Source organism: Nothobranchius furzeri, chromosome 12 (genome assembly GCF_043380555.1).
Source record: "Nothobranchius furzeri strain GRZ-AD chromosome 12, NfurGRZ-RIMD1, whole genome shotgun sequence".
Classification (NCBI taxonomy): Eukaryota; Metazoa; Chordata; class Actinopteri; order Cyprinodontiformes; family Nothobranchiidae; genus Nothobranchius; species Nothobranchius furzeri.
This window is the reverse complement of record NC_091752.1, coordinates 51,002,601-51,024,865: the sequence shown is the minus strand read 5'-3', so window position 1 is coordinate 51,024,865 and position 22,265 is coordinate 51,002,601. Positions and strand designations below refer to the sequence as shown.

The 22,265-nt window shown below is 42.3% G+C and overlaps 2 protein-coding genes across 3 annotated transcripts in view; one reads left to right on the top strand and one right to left on the bottom strand.

Annotated features, from left to right (window-relative positions):
• spsb3a (splA/ryanodine receptor domain and SOCS box containing 3a) overlaps positions 1-1,512 on the top strand; it is a 3,518-nt gene extending 2,006 nt beyond the window's left edge. For both annotated transcript variants that reach the window (XM_015945935.3, XM_015945936.3), the window contains exons 6-7: positions 10-135; positions 826-1,512. In XM_015945935.3, the coding sequence (XP_015801421.3) occupies positions 10-135; positions 826-1,220 (521 nt within the window). In that variant the 3' untranslated portion in view covers positions 1,221-1,512. The remainder of the gene's footprint in view (positions 1-9; positions 136-825) is intronic.
• A 1,520-nt stretch (positions 1,513-3,032) lies between these two features.
• atp6v0ca (ATPase H+ transporting V0 subunit ca) lies at positions 3,033-13,896 on the bottom strand. Its single transcript, XM_015945937.3, has 3 exons — positions 13,632-13,896; positions 9,726-9,909; positions 3,033-4,084 (listed from the first exon to the last, which is right to left on the bottom strand). The coding sequence occupies exons 1-3, from the start codon at positions 13,705-13,707 to the stop codon at positions 3,880-3,882; spliced, it is 465 nt and encodes a 154-aa protein (XP_015801423.1). The 5' UTR covers positions 13,708-13,896; the 3' UTR covers positions 3,033-3,879.
• Positions 13,897-22,265: the final 8,369 nt, after the last annotated feature.

The following is a 22,265-nucleotide window of genomic DNA, read 5'->3' as shown; positions in this document are numbered from 1 at the left end:
TTTCCCCAGGCTTGTTGCATCATAAAGGGAAGAAGATGAACTTCTCCTCTCGTTTCGGACAAGGATCCATCATTGGAGTTCATCTGGACACGTGGCACGGCACCCTCACATTCTTCAAGAATCGAAAGTGTATAGGTGAGTCCAGACATCTGTCATCCTGGAAACACTTTGGTGTCTTGACTAATAAAAATCACTGACACAAATTCTTGTTGTTGACATTTTGATCCATCAAATTAATGAAAACTAAATTGGAGACATAATCATCTCACTTCAACATTATCGAGGGTTTTGTGATTAGTTTTATTGACGTGTTGTGGCAGGTCATGCTAACATGATTTTATATTTACGAGGATTGCACCAATACCAGTATTGGTATCGGACCAATACCGACACTGATGTGTGTTCCTTTGTACTCTTACTCGTAAAAACTGCCCAGATAATACACAACCTGATACTGATCACATGGGTCCATCACGGTGGACGTTACCGGAACAAATGGAGAGGAGATGGAAAAAATATCGGTTGTAAATACCTGTCCAGTTTTATTTATCGAATTGATACCGATATGTTAAAAAATGACTATCATCGTCCGATACCGATATTGATGCCAATACATTGAATCAGGAGAGAAAGACATGCTGTCAGACTTGATTCCAGTCATTTTAAAATGAAAGAAATCCACTTTTTTCTTGGTCTTGTTTCTCCAAACTGAGGTCGCTCATACCGTTCTATAGAAACCCACATTAGAGCTACTATCAATAACTTGTTTGTATTTATTAGGGCTCTGCTCTAACAGAGGTTAACACGATTCCCGTTCTGGTTCAGGTGTTGCGTCCACAGAGCTACACAACAAGCGGTTTTACCCGATGGCCTGCTCCACAGCGGCCAAAAGCAGCATGAAGATCATCAGGTCCTGCTCTGCCCCAACCTCTCTGCTCTACCTGTGCTGCGCTCGCCTCCGCCGCCTGGTGCCCGACTGTATCGACACGCTGGATGTGTTGCCTCTGCCGCCGGGCCTGCGCCAGGTGCTCCATAACAAACTGGGCTGGGTGCTGAGTCTAAACAGCGGCACCGTGGTGGGAGAGACCTCGGACAGGCCCGGGAGGTCCCAACGCTCGCCTGCAGCTCCTTTGGCTGGACCGTCTTATTTTGAGAGTGACTCAGAGGAGTGCACGTCCGACCCCGAAGCCTGTCAGAGGAAACGATGTCGCTGGACGTGACCGGACAGCTGGAATCCATTCCTCCTGCAGAGGCATCCCACCTCCGTCCCTGTTAGCCAGAATTAAAGGAAAGGCTTGATTTAATGTGTTTCTCTTCTGATGTGGTAACAGGAGCCTGCTCTCATCAGCATCTAAACTGTTTCTCTTCATAAGCGAACATGCTGGATTCGAGTGGGGTGGGGGTGTAAGTGTCACACGAGCCTCTAGTGAGGCCAGACTCATCACGGTGTAATAAAGGCAGAAAGCTTCTTTGTCCTGTATGCAACTAATAAATGGTGTTTTAATGTTAACATAACCAAAGTAGGCTGTTACCTGTTTCTGGCTTCTGTCATACTTTTATTCTGTAAGTAAACTTAAATGGTCTCCTAAATGTTACGAGAACACTGTTTTAGTGTTGTATGACAACTAATCTTTACTGTGTCATAAATAATCTGTAATACTTTTGTTTGTTTAGGATGTTGCTGCTTCTCTCACGTCTGTGGAGTATATCTCACTTTGAGTAACTCACTGTTTTTAAAACCATATTAAATTGTGATTTATTTTTTAATGCTGACAATTTGAACCTTTAACCTTTGTCTTATTTATGCAAAGGTGTTTTATGATCTCTTAAACACTTGTTTATTTTTTGCTGCTTTTCTCAGATTAGGTTAAGATAATGAATCCTTAAGGGTGCATTTTATAACCAACAAAATAAAATTATGTTGAAAGAAACCTCTCAACTTTACTCATGTAACCTCCATGTTTTTTTATTTTTCACACTTTGACTGTAAATTTGCAAAAAGACGAAGAAAAACAAGGCTTGTGAACCTTTCTGTATATTCAGGATTTTAACTCATAAAACTCATGAAATGTCTTTTTTCCTGACCTGATAAATAAACCAAGTAATCTCTGTTTGCTGCTGTTGACCACTGAGTCCACTGATCTCAGGCTCAGGGGGAGAGTTCCAGAGTCTGGGGGCCACAGCAGCAAATGATCTGTCACCTTTGGTCTTTAGCCTGGTGTGCTGCACAACCAGTAGGCTTTGGTCACTGGACCTAAGGGAGCTGCTGGGGGTGTAGGGACTAAGAAGATCACCAATGAATGATAAAGCTTGTCCATGTAAGGCCCTAAAAACCAGAACCAGGATCTTGAAATGAACCCTGAAGATAACCGGCAGCCAGTGAAGCTGGAAGAGGCGCGGGGTGATGTGGAGGTGCTTTGACGATTTGGTCAGAAGCTGTGCTCAGGCATTCTGAACCACCTGTAGACGTTTGAGGGAGGTTTTGCTCAGACAGGTGAAAAGCAAGTCGCAGTAGTCTAGTGTGAGATGAAAAGTAGAGATCCCAGCACAGAACCTTGTGGGACACCATGAGTGAGGGAGGTGGTGGAGTACCAAAAATTGGGAGATGGCCACAGGAAAGGAACCACTGCTGATTCATTCCTTCTAGAGTCCACTACAAATGTATTAAATGAGTGAACCTCACCTTTAAACTTGGTAGGAGCACCAGGCTTCCTTGGAACGTGCCTGAAATGCTGAAATATAGGGGGATGGAGAAATTATCGGCCTGATACATCAGCCAACCGATATATCGGTCTACCCCTAGCTGAGATGAATACTGGAAACAAAAAGCATTACTCTGGTATCGTATTATTTAGGACTTAAAATGATAGTGCAGTCAATAATCCTCTTGCAGCGGAAAACTCCACAGATCACTGAAACGCCAGCTAATAAAATAAAACTAATGCAACAATGTTTTGAAGGAGGTTGTGTTTTATTTGGAAATCTGACAGGCATGGCTGAACAGAGAGCTCTCACTTTAAACAAAAAATAAGTTAAATAAAATACAGCAGCACTACAGGTAAACAATACTAGTGTCTGAGAATGTCATATCAAACATAAATACACTTGCACATGTATTGCACTCAAGTCTCTCAAACACACACACACACACACATCGTGTCAACTCCATGTGGACGTCTTCCAATAATATTCACACTAAATCCAGAGGAATTCTGAGCATTTAGAACAACAACCCACAGTGCAAATAATCTAACTTTACACAGATAATTTATAGATTTTATGTATATAGGGTTTCATTAAACAGTATTCCATTTAGACAGTTTCAAAATCTTCAAAGCTTTCCATAAATAGTGAAAAAAAAAACGTCTGAAAATGGTCCCCAAAAAGAACATGAAACAAATCAAATAAAACACTAGTGTGTACAACTTTTCCAGCAGTCTCAAAACAGAAAACAATTAAAAACCACCCAAAGAAAGGAAAGGAAATGAGACAAAAGTCCATCGGGAGGGATGGGTCAGAGGGGTGAACGCTGATACTCACTCACAGCACAGACTGGTTACTACATTTACCGAGGGTGGGAGGACTCTGGATCACTGCACAGGTTAAGATTAGACATATCAGGCAGACTGTCCACACATCATCTCACAACAAACAGTACATGTTCATGCCTGTTCTGCACGCACGAGACCTGACACGACCGGATGGCTTCAGACAAAATGGAACAGATCACATCTACTGGGAACAGAGCCGTCCACACGGACAGCCGTCATACTGCTGTCGCCATCCCATCCTGTCAGACCCACAGGGTGTCATGGAAGTAGGTGTTTTGTTCTCGCTGCTCTGATGTGGAATGAATGAGATGGTGCTGGATGGAGACACTTATTTTGTAGATAGGATGAGGGCCACGATCAAGCCGTAAAGACCCAGCACCTCGGCGAAGATCAGGATCAGAATCATGCCCACAAAGAGCCGAGGCTGCTGTGCAGTGCCTCGCACTCCGGCGTCGCCCACGATGCCGATGGCAAACCCGGCTGCCAGACCGCTCAGGCCCACGCTCAGACCGGCGCCGAGGTGTAGGAAACTCCTGATGGGAGGGAAAAAATTATCTGTATGTAAAAACAAACGTTTAACCAATCTTACCCTGAATTTATACATTTTAAACTGAATTACTGTCTTTAAATGAAGCAAACATTAAAGCTACTGTTCATTAGCTTCTCTGCTCCAACACACCTGATTCAGTGGCCAAGTCACCGGTTCAGCAGCTCATTAAGCTCTGCAGAAGCCTGTTAATCACTCGCTGATTAAAATCAGCTGAGTTGAAGCTGAAAAAGGACTAAAATAGGGCTGCTCGATTATGGCAAAGATGATAATCACGATTATTGTGACTGAAATTGAGATCACGATCATTTAGGACGATTTTTCAATTTATGTTGATTTTATTTGTTTTTATTCAGTCATAAAATTGCTCAGGGCACAATCAGGACAAAAATAAGAAACAAGATGATCACTAAAATAACTCCTGATTCCCAGTATAAAAAGACCAATATACTTATAGCTCATAGTCTAGGACCCAAGGGCTATAGACCTTGGTTTAACTCATTTAAGTCTAACCAGCACAGACCCAAATCTTGCAAAGACTGACAGCAAGAATTATACAGTGGCATTTATAACAAATAAATGCAAATAAATGTTCACAAAATGTTGCATAACATTTATTGAGTCGTGTCAAGGTGCTGTAGGAGAGTGCACTAGCACCGTGTCCTCAGAGAGATTAGTTAATATTTATCAGCGTGAGGAACTTATTTCTACCTTATTTATAAACTATTTATTTACAGGTCCATCAGTTAATGTAATAATTGTCCCAACCACAGCTGCACCCCCCACCCTCCAACCCGGTCTCACAGCAATCGGGGCAAGCGGCACGTGTGTTTAGCACGCCGCACACGCACATTTAGCCGTTTTTAGTGGCTCAGGAGTCCGCAGGTGCGGTGTGTGTGTCACTCACTCTGGTTAGTCCAACAGGGAGCCGGCTCCGAGAGCTGTCTTTAGCGACTGACACATCACTACATCATTCCCTTTCCTAATGTCCTGAAGAACGGTCCGGAGCGCAGGCGGAGTGTTTAGCTAACCTGCAGGAAACGTCGACGACAGTTATCCAGAAAGTAGCTAAGGGTTACCAGAGATGTTTCTGAGGTGTTCGCTAGGTACTTTTAAGTTAAAAAGCGAAGAAGGGGGTCTAAAAAGCTGCTAGAAATAGCGTCAAAGTCGCCAAGTTGGCAACACCGTGGGAGGAGCGCTTCATTTGCAACTCAGGGCAGCGCAAGCGGGAGGAGCAAATAATCGGCTTGTTTTGTTTTTTATAATCGTTCAAAACTCAGATCGTAATCGTGATTAAAATTCGATTAATTGAGCAGCCCTAGACTAAAGCATGCTGATAGGAGCCCTTCCGGACTGGGGTTTGGACTTTTACCGGCTTTTCTAGGGCCGTGCGATCTGATGATAGAAGATCGTTAAGGATTATAAAGTGATGATGATCGACCAAAGCTCGGAGATCGTAGGATTTGCGTTCTATCACCTGTGCCATTATTTCTGGACGCGTCCACGGGCACACATTTTTTCTCAGCAGAGTCGCACTGTTTGCTAGTCTGCTTCTGACGGCACGACAGACACACCCATGAACCAATCAGAGCAAGTTTAAGGCAGCGTGTTGGTTTGTTTAGCTTGGTAGAGCTGAGGAAAATCATTTAATACAAGATGTATTAAGATGCGGACATAAACGATAATGAATCTTTGAAGAAGCACAACATACTCGATTATAGCAGCTAGCATTAGCCGCTACCTTGTTCAGTATGTGGCAAGGTGGATACATGAGGGCCCGGGCGGGATTCGATCCCCAGACTCCCGGGTGAGAGTCATACGCTCTAACCAGTCAGCCAAAGGGACATCCCCTTGGCCAAGTAGCCAGGGCGCATGATCAATCGGGACATTGTGACAGGACACTCACACTGTCACAAGTATCTCGCGGTCATTACACGTATTCTCACGCGTCTGCTCGATCAGGGAGACTCTGGGTCAACGTTCTGCTCTAAACTCTGCATTGGCTTTGTGGCTTTTATTATTTGTGGACGTTTGTGTGCGTTTTGGCAAGCCTTCACACCGTGGCTGCCGAGCTTTGTTCATGCTAAATCCCAGCCTGCGTAGTCAGGAAACAGCTATGGGGAGCAGTGAGGCACAAATAGAGTGACAGGGAGTGTATTTCTGACAAGAGGATGCACGAGATGAGGATGCACCATGAATTTAGCTTAACATGATGATTTTGTTCTCTGAAAAAGAATTAGTGGTAAAATTGTGGATGATGGGGTATGAGCCACCCCTCGATGGAATTAAAATTATTTTACATTAATTATCAATATATAATTAAATTAAAGTGCCTGTGGGACATTAGCTTTTAACTCATTTACTGCCAGCCGTTTCCTGATCAGAAAGCCCCTGACTGCCAGTGCTTTTGAGCGTTTACAGTTTTTGAAGAGTCACAGAACATCGTGCTCTATGATCACGTCAAAACACCAAAACTACCAAAAGAAAGCGTAAACTCACTTCTTACATCAGGGAGAATCAGCTTGTTTTTAGCGTTATCCGTTTTTTATAAAACATTGTCGAAGCGTGAGTTGCAGAAGCCTTTTCTGTTGGTGCCTCGCTTTTTTCACAGATGCTTCATGGATTTTGTGCTTCCCGATCATGTGACGTGTGACATCCGCGGATGAAGATCAGCTTTAGAGATGTGATGTTAACTCTTACGGTTCCCAGGCCCACCCTGGTAAAAAATTCAATTGACTACTTTAGGCAATTGAATTTAATCGTCAATGGCAGTAAATGAGCTATTAGACAGACAGACGTTGGAATTTTAAGATTTTTTTAGGATTCTGAAATCTTTTATTTGATTTTCTGTGAAGACGTATGCTTTTAAACTGATGTATTCCTGGTAAATAACTCCCAAAACATCAGAATTGTCAAAATAGAAAAAAATCGTGAAAGTGATTTTACAAAAACAAAATCATATGATTTTTTCCCCACATCGGTCACCCAGCGGCAGACAAACCACACAAATCCAATTCCATGAGAACACTTTAAAACCTCTACTGCTTCCTACACAAAGACGCCTTGCCAAGGTACAAAATGAACTCCAAACAGAACATGGGTACAACTCCTAAGTTTTAAACCGTAAATGACAGCAGAATGGGACATTCAGTCCGTTACTCTTACCATTTTTTAATTCAGTTTTAAGTCGAATCATTTTGTCTTTTTCTGATGGGGATCTCTCCTCCCTCTCAATCGCGTTTACAACCTCTACGTCTCCTCTACTTCAGCAGTCACTAGCCCGATCTTTATGTCAATGTTTCTCTTATTCTTTTGCCCCCAAGAACAACACAGGGATTCCCCTCATGAGCTGAGGACGTGGTGTGACCAAATGGTTAATTGAGGCAGTTCCTGTATAGTGAATGGACACAAGCACCTGGGTATGCACAGGTGGGACTTAAGACGATTGCAGAGGAACGTGTGTACGAGTGGCCACGGCATGTTTCATGAATCAGGATTTTGGCCGTTCGTATGAACATTCCTTTTCTTCCTGGCTCTCGCAGAGTACAGACACTTCTCTTTTTTGCTCCCTTATCTTTTTTTCCCAAGGCTCTTTGTCCTGTCTGCCCACAGAGCTCTTCTCTGCATTTCTTCTGAAAAACCCTATTTTTAACCATGGATTTGATAAGTTGGTCATTCAACGCAATCGATAAGATTTTTTCAACAATGAGAACGGAGCAGGGGGCTCCCACATGCCCACAGGGGACACACCCAGCGGGATATATGCTGAATTCCTGGAGGGAATGGAAGATCATATGCCTCTCCCAGCTGTCCACTGAGGACGTCAAAGACATGTGGATATTCGGCCTGATGATCACTGGATTTCTCCTGATTGGAGTGGGAGGAAATCTAGTTTTCTGGAAATTTGGGAAGACGGGAGCGATTGGGAGGGCGACCCGCACTCACGGAAAGCACTGTCCGTGTGGAGACCACACAGACTGGGACGCTACTCGAGGTGAATCTTAAGCTGGACAATGTTCTAGCTGCGATACCGGTATTAGTGCGCAAAATGGATGTCATCTCGGAGAGAGTCACCGGACGGTATGGACAAGTTTAAAAACCCAAATTGGCTTCACTGAAGGACTGGAATGAAGGACAGTTTAAAGACTGAAGGCAGAGAGGAAAATTATCTCAGCCTGACCCAAACAAAGTCTTGTTATCCGAATCTGACGCCCGAGCAGCCTTGAGAGGCTGGCAACAAACCCCCACGAAGGAATGCAGACAGATGCTGTGAAAACCCGACCCCCCCCCCCCCCCCCCCCGCGCTCGGATTGGTGGACTTCAGCCTGGCGAGGTCATCAACCTGCAGGAGTCAATGTGCTCTGCACTTCTCCCAAGATCTCCCTCCCACCTGTGACTGTACAGTAGCTGAGCGCCGTAGATGGCTGCTCTCGCTGGGGGAAACAGGATCCCCCCCCCCCCCCCATTGGAGTCTCATGTTATTTTGTGTTGTCTGAAGTCTGTTGCATATCTGTCTGAGGTGTTTTTTTGCAGAGCAAAGCTGCCCTTCTGGTGGGAGGGTAGCTGTGAAGTGCTTTTTTTTTCCCTCCACCTGAACCAATCCTCATGTAACCCTCTGATCTCTATTAAGGTAGCGCGACTCGGGGTTGCGAATGACCACAGTCACCAATTCTTGTCATGTGTCTTGCCCATGTATGTCTGATCTCTGAATTGTGTGTACTGAAACTCTAATTTCCCTCTGGGATTAATAAAGTATCTTTGATTTGATTGATTTGAATTTCTTTCATAGAAAGGAATATTTCTTAGCCTAGTGAACTAGACCAAATTCTTGCTTTGCAAAGTTTGGTCTAGGCATGCTCCATTGGAACCTCCGCAGCTCCTACCAGGACTCTGGCTAGCCAATCACAGCTCTCTAGAGGGGTTTCAAACACAAAGAGCTGTGATTGGTCCATAACGGTCGCCCAATCATAGTGCTCTATCTGCTTAGTGAACAAATCACAGAGCTTTATCCGCTTTGTGGGCCAATCAGGGCACTCTATATGCCTGGTGGGTGGGATGATGCAACAGAGTGAAACAAGAGTATGTCACATTCATTGTCCAGTAGCATGCGGAGATCATTTGAAAGACAACGGTAGAACCCGCCCCAAAACCGAGAGCCGTCAATGGAGCGTTGCCAGACTAAATAATACATTTATTTAGTCTGGCTTGCCAGGCTAAATATTTCTATGAATGTTTGATGAATGTTGGATCTTGCTTCTTGTCAGCTGACTCACTTCTCCACTTGTTATCAAGAGGAAATTGTTAAGAAACAGCCTTGTGACTACAACTATTTGTCCCCCCCCCCCCCCCCCCCCCACACACACACACACACACACACAAAACAACCTTTTACAGACTCACTCGTGTATTTGATTTGAACCACCTGGCTGCGACTCGACCCCTTGTTATTCCTGTGCACACTACTTCAGCATTCTGGATCGTTCCAAATTAAATAACGTGATAAAATCATCTGAAGTTGTTTTCATCTCACATTCAAGCCTCACAAGAGGATGAGTGTTATTCTCTCCTCACAGATAAACTCAAGGCGTTTCTTTCGTATGGGGTTATTAGTTCTGAGATGATCTTACTTGTACAGAGTGACTCTCTCAGAGATGTTGTTTGCTATCAGCACAGCTACCACCAGCCCGTAGATGGCGATGATACCAGCCATGACGACAGGGATGATGGACTTCATGATGAGCTCTGGTCGCATCACAGACATGGCGGCGATGCCTGTGCCGCTCTTCGCCGTCCCATACGCTGCTCCTAATGCTGAACAACAGCACACAGAGGACAAGGCACTGAGCTTCATTTGTACTTTAATTCAGACACGTGGTGTTAAAGTGCTCCGTAAACACGAGATAAAACGATGAATAACCTGCCACTTCTCTGCTTGACTAATAAACACACAGCTACACAATAAAACAACCATTTGTCTCTCTTCTTTTCTGTTCCATCATCATAATGCTCATTAGCACTTGCCGTATTTTAGCATCGCAGTCACCAGCCATAACTAGTGGGAGCCCATCTGAGTGCCAAACATAAAATTAGAAGAACGTTTCTCTGATTTCCTTTGCTATTGTTCACAGCGATTCCATTTATATACGTGATGCAGACAAAAACACATTTTAAGTTACTTGCCATCCAGGATCCCCACCCACCTACTGTGTGTACCTAATGTCACATCGTTGGTAGCTTCTCCTGCGGTTTTCCTCTCACTAAGCCGTTATCACTGCTGCTGCACATCTAAACCAGACATATCGTTTAAAAATAATCGTCTCTGTATTAATCCCAGTTAGAGGGGGTATCATTTTTGTCTTCAGGCCCAATCAAAACAAGACAGATGACTTTGTTTTTTAAATCCTGGCTGGAACTATTTTGGTAAAAACGTCTCAAAAGAAACGAGGCTACATCCTCGTGTTTGACTGCAAAGCTAATACGAATGAGGTAACAGTGTAATGAAACTTGTCATTTTTGGAGTGGATGCCCGATTTTATTGGTACAAAGACAAGTTAAATCGGGACTCGATTACACCACGCATTAACATATAAATCAACTCAAATTGTTATCTTCACATCTCCAGTGGTCATTCGGCGTAATCATCCTTCATCTCATCCACATATTAGTCCAACTGATCAGAGATTTGTGCTTTATGATTGTTCCAGGTGAGAGGGAATGTCGGTGTAAAAATCCAGCTGTTTATAAACTCTGAGATAAAAATAAGAACTGCTGAGAAGACCATGAGCGTGGATTTTTTTGGGTATTAATTTTTAGTTCTAATTAATGAAGATGTGTGCTTTTATGGGTGTAAAAATAAACCGTTAATAGTTAAATGACAAAAGCATCAACTCAGTTCCCGTTGTATCGGAGTGATGCAGACTTTCGGTCAGCTGATCTCTTTGCCTTTAAGAGAAGACAAGGAAGTATACTTACTTTTTGTTTGTTTAAACAGTGTTCATTAATAAAAAATGAGCCACGCACTAATGCACGTTTTCAGTGCTGCCCCACACACTAAGAGGTAAAACGCCTGTTTTTGGTTTCTTATCGACAAGATAAATAATCTGAAAGGCTTAAAAGTGACAGCTTCTTGCTAGATGGAATAAACGTAGATTATTTTTGAAAAGAAAGGGACATGAAATTTTGTGAAAGTTCATCTGTCCCAGTTTGTCTAAAACGAGTCAGATATGAGTCAAACACATATCAATGATCTTATGTCAATGCTGAACAACAACGGTGCTAAATGTACACACAGGAAACTTCAGCTATACCTTTTATTTGCTTCTGCTCTAAGAGTAGTGGACAAACTCAAATATGAACCAGGATCGGGATGAGCTACTCTACATCCTGCCTGAATAAAAGTTTTAAGTAGGGGTGCACTGACCTATCGGCCTGATCTATTTTTATTTTTTTTCCCCAAACTGCAATCGGTGCACCCCTAGTTTTAAGTTTAGCTTTAAATGTCTTGATGTTTTGTTGTAAATCACAGAGCTGTTAAAAATACCTGCTGCAGTTTTTGACTTTGTCAGATCACCAAACTAATTTAAACCAGACATAAACTGAGTAAATGCAAAACACAGTTTTCCAATTTTCTTATTAGGGGAAAGATCCAATCAAACCAACCTGGCCCCTAAACTGAACCGGTTTGAAAGTCTTTGGAGGCGACAGCTATAATCCAGCATTTGTGAGAATCAGCTTGGGGGGGGGACCTCGGTGTAGGTACAGGATCGGCTCGGGGTCCTTCGACTGCTGATGACGTCACATTACTGCAAATCTACTCGGGGCACTCTTATTTGTTTAGCCAGTTTCAAAACAAAGGTCATGCATTCACCTTTTGGGATTTTTGCTAGAGAGCAGAATTCACAACTTTATCAGTTACAGCAAACGGTAAAGGTCCTGCTGCAGGAAAGCAGCCCCACACCACCACACTACCACCACCATGCTTGGCTGTTCTTCTGAAATGCAGCTCTAGTTTTTCACCAGATGTAACAAGACAAACACCATCCCCGGTCTCTTATTGTTGAATCATGACCTCTGACCTTCACCTTTGCCAAGTGATAACTAGAATTTTTCCAGATGCTCTGGGTTCTTGTGTTTTTTAATTTATTTAAAATGGGTCGTGACATGCTGCTTCTTAAGATCCTTTAGCCTAATTCATGTTAGTCAGAAAGGTTTTATTCAAGTGTTTTATTAACTGTACTGGTCTGGCAGTAATCGGGTCAGCGTGTGTCAAAAGAAACCAAACTCATGTTTCCAAATAATGTGGCAGTTATAGAACCAGGTTGGTTTGGACAGCTCTACATTGCCAACATTTTAAATTCACAAATCTTTCTCTGATGTTGTAAAATGTTTACTGATGTGAAACATTTAAGAGAAAATAAAAAATCTGTAAGGAGACAAATGCTTGTTCACACCACTACGTAATAAATACAGATGAACGAACGAAACGTTTAAAATTATTTTTCCGCAAAACGTTATTATAGCATCAAAGTATTTCAAAATGATTTACAAAGACGTGAAAATACGGCAATTTAAGTGGTTTAAATGACTAAATGTTTGGATGTAATTTAAACAGGAAGACAAATTTGGGTCGGTGATCGTCAATGATTCACTTCTAATACTGAGGTTTAAATTTTGCTGAATCGAGTCACTCTGTTAGCAGAGTTTCGTTTACCCAGCGGTTGGTCCAAGACTCCAAAATGAATCTCCAGGATTAAAAAGGAGGAAATAAATCCATAAACAGAGCGTCTGTTTCACGGGCCTTCACTGGTGGTAGCACACACTGATTGCGGCCACTAAAACACCAATGCTCCCTTTTATTGGTCAATTTACGAGGTCAAAGTTTAACTTCCTCTACAGGTACTTTTCAGTATAAAAGCATACATGTATATACACACACACACATTCTTATTTACAAATTTACACAGATGCATAACATAACAGAGCATAACAGAGCACATTAGACTGATGCTTAACACACTCAACTGGAGTGTTCCCTCTGATTTTGGGACAAAAACACAATGAAAGCAGAATTTCTCTAATAGACTGGATGATTAGGGGATGAAATAATTAATGGATGAATGTAAGCCTCTGTACCGCTTCCCTTCATTTTTTTCCAACAGTAAACGTTGACTCTGTAAAAATGAGCTGACCATGATAAATGATGGCCTTCTCCGTGCTTTTTATAACTCCACTGTGGCAGATTGCCCCGGCCCAGAGAGCGATCACCCCGGTGATGGTCTGCGTCATAACCCAGCTTCAAAAGACACGATTAGAGGCTGACTTTAATAAAACCAGGCAGCAGGATGGAGGCAGCGGTAAAGATGTGGAGGACGCGCACGGCGGAACGCATCCCCGGCAGGTGTTCCAGCCACGACTCGGCCTTGAACCGAGGCGGGTTCTCTGAAAACGGCCATGATTCTTAACACCTGGCTTCTGACTCGACTGACTCCGCGTGAAGCAGAGGTGTCAAATGAAGGAGTTGGTGGTGTAGTTACCGCTGAAGACCATGGCCGCAGAGGCTCCCATCACAGCGAAGAAAGGCGAGTACTCGGGGCTCTCCTCAGAAGACATCCTCACACTTCTCTTGGGGCGTTAGAGCTACACCGTAGACTGTCCTCTTCTTTTGAGTGAAGGAGGGGGTTTCCTGTCCCACCGTCACCTCTGGAAAGGTTAAAACAGAGCAAAGTGGCGCCACAAGCAGCAAAGGCTCTAGTGTAGAAAAAGAAAATGGCGAAGCGGAAAAAGTCACATGACCGACCATCTCGGAAGATCCCATTCATGCTAGCGCGGGGGTGCTCGTCTGGAAAGACCTACTCTTTAATTTTATCTCCAGATTAAGCAGTTGTGTTAAAACATGCACACTGAATTGTGTTTTAAACACACATTATACACACCAAAGCATATATAATTTAATATATGTATTACACTAGTAGTTTGAACACTAGAACATAGTGGTAAGTTCTGCTGCAAGCACACTGACTGCAGCTGAGACGCTAGTCCTCTCTACACGCGCCGTCATATTAATTATTTATACTAAACGTTCTGTAAATTCAACCACGAACGAGGGATTCTCATTGAATTACCAAACACAAACAGCAAATTAATTATAAGTTCTGTTTTAGTGGGATGATCTGATCCGCTGGCATGAGATACAAACACGGAGTCTGTCAAGGTGACACCAATGAAAATGGGTGTTTCTGATGTCAACCAGAGGGATAAATCACCATCTGAACTGTCTGAATCTGGAGTAAGTGGTTAAGGGGAAAACAATATTATTTTTTAAAGTTTTAATTTTTACAATTTTTTAGAAATAAAATGGACAATCAACATTTTCATTTCCTGGTAGGTTGATAAAGAATTACAAAATGTATAGTAAAACAGTAATTAATTAAAACAAAATTAATTAAATAAAACAGAATTACAAAAAAATACAAGAAGGCTCGTAAAAGAATAAAATACAAAATGGAAAAATTAAAAAAAAAACTGACATCATTAATAAAATTTCCATCCATCCATCCATCCATCCATCCATCCATTTTCTTCCACTTATCCGAAGTCGGGTTGCTGGGGAAGCAGCCTCAATCGAGACTTCCGGCCTAGACTTCCCTCACCCCAGCCACTTGGGCCAGCTCTTCTGGGGGAATCCCAAGGCGTTCCCTGGCCAGGTGAGAGACATAGTCCCTCCAACGTGTCCTGGGTCTACCTTTAGGTCTCCTCCCAGATGGACGTGCCCAGAAAACCTCAGCAGGGAGGCGTCCAGGAGAGGAAGAAGAAAAGAGGAAAATATCATTTCTATAGCGCCTCTCAAGATAAAAATCACGAGGCGCATCCTGACCAGTTGATGCCTTAGCCACCTCAATTGGCTGCTCTCAATGCGGAGGAGAGCAGATCTACTCTAAGCTCCTCTCGGATGACAAAGCCTCTCACCCTATCTCTAAGGGAGAGCCCAGCCACTTTTCGGAGAAAACTCATTTCGGCCGCTTGTATCCGCGATCTTGTTCTTTCGGTTACTACCCAAAGCTCGTGACCATAGGTGAGGAACATAGATGACCGGTAAATCGAGAGCTTCGCCTTCTGACTCAGCTCTCTCTTCTTCACCACAACAGACCAGTACAACACCAGCATCACTGCAGATGCAGCACCAATCCGCCTATTTATCTCATGCTCCAGTTTTCCCTCACTCGTGAACAAGACCCCGAGATACTTAAACTCCTCCACTTGGGGCAGGACCTCATCCCGGACCCGGAGAAGGCACTCCCTTTTCTGAACCAATAAAATCTGATAATTGTAAATATAAGAAATCATTTAAAAGGACTAAGTAAATATTTCACAAAACACAACAGCCGAATATAAAGAAACTTTTATAAAGGAGCACTTCCTGGACCCAACTAGAGTTGGGGAAAAATAATTTCTGAGGCTAAAGACAACGGTTGGATTTCTGAGGCTGAATTTAGATATCTGGTTAATGAAAAACCCTAGAATGGCTTCATTTTATATGCTACCAAAGATACAAAAATGTCTTAAGAACCCTCCAGGGAAACCTGTTATCTCAGGAAACGAAAGCCTAACTGAACCAGTATCTAAGTACATAGACTATTACTTTTTTACCTTCTCCCGGCATTTGTGCAAGACACAACTGATGCTTTAAACTAGGTGGAAGAACTGCAAAATATTGGCACTGATACTTCTCTCGTCACGATGGATGTGGATGCACTGCACATCAGTATAGACCACCAACAGGGTCTTGAAGCACTCACACATTATTTGAGTATATGAAATGCCACCTACTGAGTTTTTTGGTCTCATTGACTGAATGGACTTTTACTAACAACATCTTTGTGTTCCAGGACAAGATTTACTAACAGATAAATTCAATTCAATTCAAAAATACTTTAATAATCCCAGAGGGAAATTGATTGCTGTAGTAGCTCAGAATAATAAGTCGTCAGAGAGTTGTTGTATATTACAATGGCTGTTGGCAGGAAGGATCTCCGGTAGCGGTCAGTGTTGCAGCGAAACTGAAAAAGCCTCTGACTGAAGACACTCTTCCGTTGTCGGACAGTCTTGTGAAGAGAATGCTCAGGGTTGTCCATAATTTTCTTGATTCTCTGGAGAATCCTTTGCATTATCTCCTCCAGTGGTTCTGAAACTGCCAAAACTCTGGCTGAGTCCTTGAAAGGGCTTGGAGTTCCTCCATCTTGTTGTCCAGTGATCTCACATTGCCCATTATGATCGATGGAAGAGATGGTTTGAATTTCCTCTTTCTCTGTCTCCGTTTTGCTCCCACTCTGCACCCACACTTCTTGCGTTTTAGCTCATTTGGGATTTGTGGCTTCAGTTGAGGTAATATTTCAGCCTTTCCAATGTTAATCAGCTGCTCCCGATTGTAAACCAGACTGTTGCCATGGTTATGCATCATAACAAATGCTCAAAAAGTGAAAAAGCTTAAAAAAATAGCAGAAAAATCCTCCAAGCTTCACAGCACAAGGGTGTGCCATGGGCGCTTGTTCAGGGGTGTGTCCAGGGAGTGGCCTGGGGTAGCACATGCCACCCTTGAAATATGATTGGCCACCCCAGGTGCCACCACACTAATTTACCTTTAAATAGGCTTTTCGTTGTCTACAAAAGGCTTGAGGGTGAAACAAAAAAGCATAACCATTGGTGCCACCCATGCAAAAAGTTGTGCCTCACCTGGGCCACCCCATTTTAATAGATCTAGACACGCCACTGGGCTTGTTATAGTCCATCATATGCAATATTTGTCCCTAGATACAGTACAGAGTGAACAAGTTCAGCAAATCATAAGAAATAACTGGGGTATCATTTTTAAGCCAGGTGTTTCCTGATCCACCTCTGGTAAGCTTTAGAAGATGTCCTACGCTACAAGATAAACTGGTCCATAGTTATCTAAAACCAGATTCCCAACAAACTTGGTTGAATACTAGACCTAGAGGTTGTTATAAATGTCACCACTGCAACCATTGTAGTAATGCTGTTCAAACTAAAACTTACAGACTTTTTCTCCCAAAAGCATTTTTGATTAATCATTTCATTAATTGTAAAACTACTTTTGTTATTTACAGATTAGAGTGTCCTGTGTGCAAAGTATTTTATGTTGGCTGAACCAAACGACGACTACAAGATAGATTGGCTGAACACAAATATACTATTCGCACAGGTAGCACTAACCAACCAATGGCAAGACACTTCACGGAACGTCACAACAGTGACCCGTCCACTTTACAGGCTTGTGGTATTGATCATGTCCCACAGTCTTTGAGACATGGAGACAGGCTGAGACAGCCAAATCAGAAGGAGACTTTTTAGATATTTAAACTGCAGGCTACTAAACATCCAGGCATTAACGATGACCTAGACTTTAGAGTTTTTCTTTGATTGGTTTAGTCTGTTTTAAGTGTTGCAGTTATTCTTGTCCCTTTTGCTCTTGATATTATAATTTAACTTCTATTGGATGCATTTTAACCATTTGTATATAACGGATGATATTTGGTGTATTTTATTTTATTTACTGTCTGTTTCTTTCTATTTAGTAAGGATGACACCTTCTTGTTTGTTTTGACACTTGTCACCTGTCTAACACATCTGCTATGTGGAACTTTCGGACTAGTGGCCTAGTGGTAGAGTGTCCGCCCTGAGACTGGGAGATCAGGGTTCGATTCCTGATCGGGTCATACCAAAGACTTTGAAAAAATGGGACCCAATGCCTCCCTGCTTGACACTCAGCATTACGGGGTTGGATTGGGGGGTTAAACCACCAAATGGTTCCCGAGCGCGGCTGTGTCTGCAGCTCACCGCTCCCCCAGGGGATGGGTCAAATGCGGAGAACAAATTTCGCACACACACCTGTGTGTGTGACAACTAATGGGACTTTAACTTAACTTTCTGATTGGTGTTTGTTTTGGTTAAGAACCTCTCCTTACTGCTGAGAACTGTTTGACTCCCTGATGAAGGCTATATTCGCTGAAACGCGTTGGAGTTTAAAAAAAAAGCCATATGTGACCTATCCATCACAATAAAGGCTTTTTAACTTTTTCTATCTGAGAATGCCTTGGAGTTTCTCTTGTGTTTTCACAACAGCTGAATATTGGAAAATGTAGTTAGTTTACTATATATTTTTTCTGCAAGAGGGAGCTGAATGTCCACGCTCTCTATTTCTGGTTTAGATTTTACAATCTACCCTGGTTACATCTCTGGTGATTTTTTTTTCATTTTGTTCAAAGAAAAAAAAATCCTTAATGGGAATAAACCGCAAGAAATCTCAACCACAGGTGAAATTTAATTCAGTCATGAAAAACAAAATAAATAAAAAGTACTAAAAAATAATGATTCTGTAAGGAAAAAGCTTTCACATGGAATGTCTTTCATTGCCATCATGGACTAGCACATATCAACAGTAGGTTCATGGACCAGAAGAAATGTCAGAGTTTATAAGAGCAACTCAGGGTGGCTGTGACTAAAATGTAGCTCATCACCACCAGTGTGTGAATGACTGATGTGTTGTAGGCGGTTGTAGGACACAGGAAGGCCCTTTGTCAGTGGCACATTCACAACTGAGAGCAGCAGACCTCCCAGGTACTACCACATGTCCCCAATGATTAAAGGGGCCAGTCTAAAGCCTTCGGTTGTCTCTCAGAAGGCCTTTTAATCAGTTCTAGTGAATCATGTGGTTTTACTGATACAGGGCTATTTCAGAAATGGATCAGGGAAAGATCACGCATGACTGTCAGTAGCTTCTACATCATGTGCTAAAACAAATACGTCACTAATACCATGTGACCGGATCCTGCTTCAAGCATGATCACAATTTCTCCACAGCAAAAAATACAGAATAAAAAAAAACACCATGCTTTTGAGAAAAACTAAAAGCATTGAATTGAAAAGCCTAAATAATTTATGTGTACATTTTATTTAGAACAAGTTCCTATTATGTTAAACATTTGCTCTGACCTGCATTCTGCTCTTTAAAAAAAGGGTTTTTAAAAATACTGCTTAGTTGCTAGCTGCCAATAGCTCCAGTTGTAGCCAATTTATTAAATAATGTTGAACACAGCAAAATAAACTATATTTGTTGAGTTTTAATTGTTAAGGTAAATAGGCCAAGTATTCTCTTGCAAATGGATAAAAAGATTGATGGTGCAGTACCAACTTTAGACACTAGAGAGCAGCAACTCCCATATTACCAGCCATCCATTATCTGAACTCGCTTGTCCATGCAGGATCACTGGTGCCTATCTTCAGCAGTCAACGTGCAAACAGGCGGGGTACACCCTGGACAAATTGCCATTGCAACACAGAGACCCACAGGACAAACAAACAACAATGCGCGCGCGCGCGCACACACACACACACACACACACACACACACACACACACACACACACACACACACACACACACACACACACACACACACAAAGGACAATGTAGGCACCAATTAACCTGGCAGTCATGTTTTTATGCCAAAGGAGCCAGAGTACCCGGAGAGAACCCACACATTCACAGGGAGAACATGCAAAATCCATGCAGACAGAACCCAGGCTGGGATGTGAACCCAGGACATTCTTGCTGCAAGACAACAGCTCTAACCACTGTGCCACTGTGCTTATTATATTCTATAGGATTATAATAAAGTAATTAATATTTTGATTTCACAGATTGGTCACATCTTATTATTGACTAACACTTTGTTTGATTAGCTTTATTAAAAATAGAGTGATTTATTAAAAGAAGAGAGTCCTTTTCTTCATTCTTCTCTTGAGCTGGAGAGAAGCAGTTTAGAAGCAAATGCATGAGACCTTGAGGCCATATCTCATGCAGACTAGTTCTGTGTCAGAGGAGAGGGGGAAAATGACTTTTGGTGGGAAACAGTCATGTCATTCCGTTACAGTATTAAACTAACCAGCAGAAGTTGAGGCCTGAATTCATTTATTTACATCCTGGCTTGATGTTATTTTAGTCGAGCACGCAAATCACACCCTAAACATTACAACTGACTAAAACACTACAGTTATTTCTCCTGCTTATTTACGACAGGCAGCAAAAGTTATTTTGGTGTGTTAAAACGCAGTGAACTACAAAAGCTGGTCTCACAAATATTATGTCATCGAACCAGACAAGGAGGAAAAAAATGGTGTTTAGTGATTTCTGCATCCATCTTTTACTATGAAAGGAGCATTGACTGAGAAGAAAACCAATATAAATCTGGCCATGTGGTAAGTAGCAGCTACACTGGGGGAGAAGCAGAGGTCCTGCTGTGATGTTATACATGCGACGTCTGATTTGTAGTCTTTTTAATTATGAACTTTTACCAGCAAATAAATATCAAATTATGTCACAAACATAGTCAAAACACACATGATTATCATTTAAATTGAAGTACAGCATATGTGTGATTCAGGGCGTAAGGCAAAGCGGATCGGAAAATAACTTTTATAGCCCCGATGTTCAGGGGAGCCATGAGCCGACTGAAAGGGGAGGAGACTTAGGCTCCCTATAAAAGCAGTAGAGACCCACTTGTCAGAAAAAAACGATGCAAAAGTAAAGTTTTGCACATGTCCTCTTTAAGTATCCTGTACAAGCAGCAACTGGACTTTGTCTTGATTTGTGACATTTTGCCTTCTAATTCAGACTTTTTTGAGTACCTTTAAAATTGTTGCTGATGCACGTTGCAGTTTCCGATATTAAACCTTTCGGGCTTGTGACCAAAACACGTTAGTCAAAGAAGGAACATTTTGTGAGTTGGCTTGCATTAACTGAGCTCACAATTTAAAGTAACATTAAAAAGTATTTTAATTTCATCATTTTCCAAATCTGTTGCCCTTTATTTACTTTCTTTTGACTTAAATGATCAACCACACGCACTTGTATAGCGCCTTTCAGAGTCAGAGGACTCCAAAGCGCTTTACTCTACAGCGTATGATTAATCCATTCACACGCTGATGGTGATGAGCTACGATGTAGCCACAGCTGCCTTGGGGCGCACTGAGAGAGACGAGGCTGCCGAGCACAGGTGCCACCGGTCCCTCCAACCACCAGCAGTAGGCAGGGCGGGTTAAGTGTCTTGCTCGAGGACACAACAGCAGAATTCTGTCCGGAGCCGGGATCGAAACCTTCCGATTACTGGACAACCCGCTCAACCTGCTGAGCTACTGCTGCCCTGACATACGTCAAGCAAAAGATTTCATCCAGATTGCTGAAACCGTTTATTTAAATCATCTGAGCCTTTCACCTTTGGTTCGCACACCTGAAGTGTACTGCCTTAAGGCATGAAGCTAGAGCTTTAACATTGGTCTCAGCGATTGAGTTAGAAACTTGAACAATGTCATGTTTGACACAACTCTAGTCCTCTGCTGACCAACAGTTTTGTCGAGAGGGTTAGGTACTCTATATGTGGAACTGTTTACCTGCTTGTAATGCTAGCAGTTAGCATTTTCAGTTCGCCGATCATCAATAGAGCACAAGAAGAAGAAAAAGAAGTTAGCTTTTGTTGTTGGCATCATGATTCATGGCAGAGCCTGGAAGGAAAAGTAAGAGTAATGTCTTGGAGGTGACACAAAGAGCTAAAACCAGAGTGAACACTGGTAGGGCCTACACTAGTTTTAGGAAGCTAAAGGAGGCTATTAAATCAGACTGATGGTGACCTGGCTTTGTTGTTGCTGGACCTGTAATAATTTTTGCCCAACAAGGTGGATCATTGTACTTTGTAATTTATTTTAGTATTAGTTGGCTCATGTTAGCACCAACTACAGCAGGGTTGTTTACAACTGTTGTAATTCCATTTTCAACCAGTAGGAGGGAGGAGCAGGATATTGCGCTGTTACTTTAATAGCTTAGTAATCAGTCCCATGTTCTCCATTTAAACCCAGAATTACTTTCGATGACACAAACAACAAAACTCAAGTCACGTCATTTTACTGGCAAACTGTAGTTTAATGAAAGACTAGGTTAAAATAACACTTTAAAGAAAGCAGACATTTAAAAAATAAAAATCACCATAAATATGCTACATAATCCTAACCACACTTTGCACTAACACAGTCAAGCTAATATGTCTGTACAGGCAGCTCAGTGTTAGATAGCACGCAAATGTATGAAGGATAAACCTCATT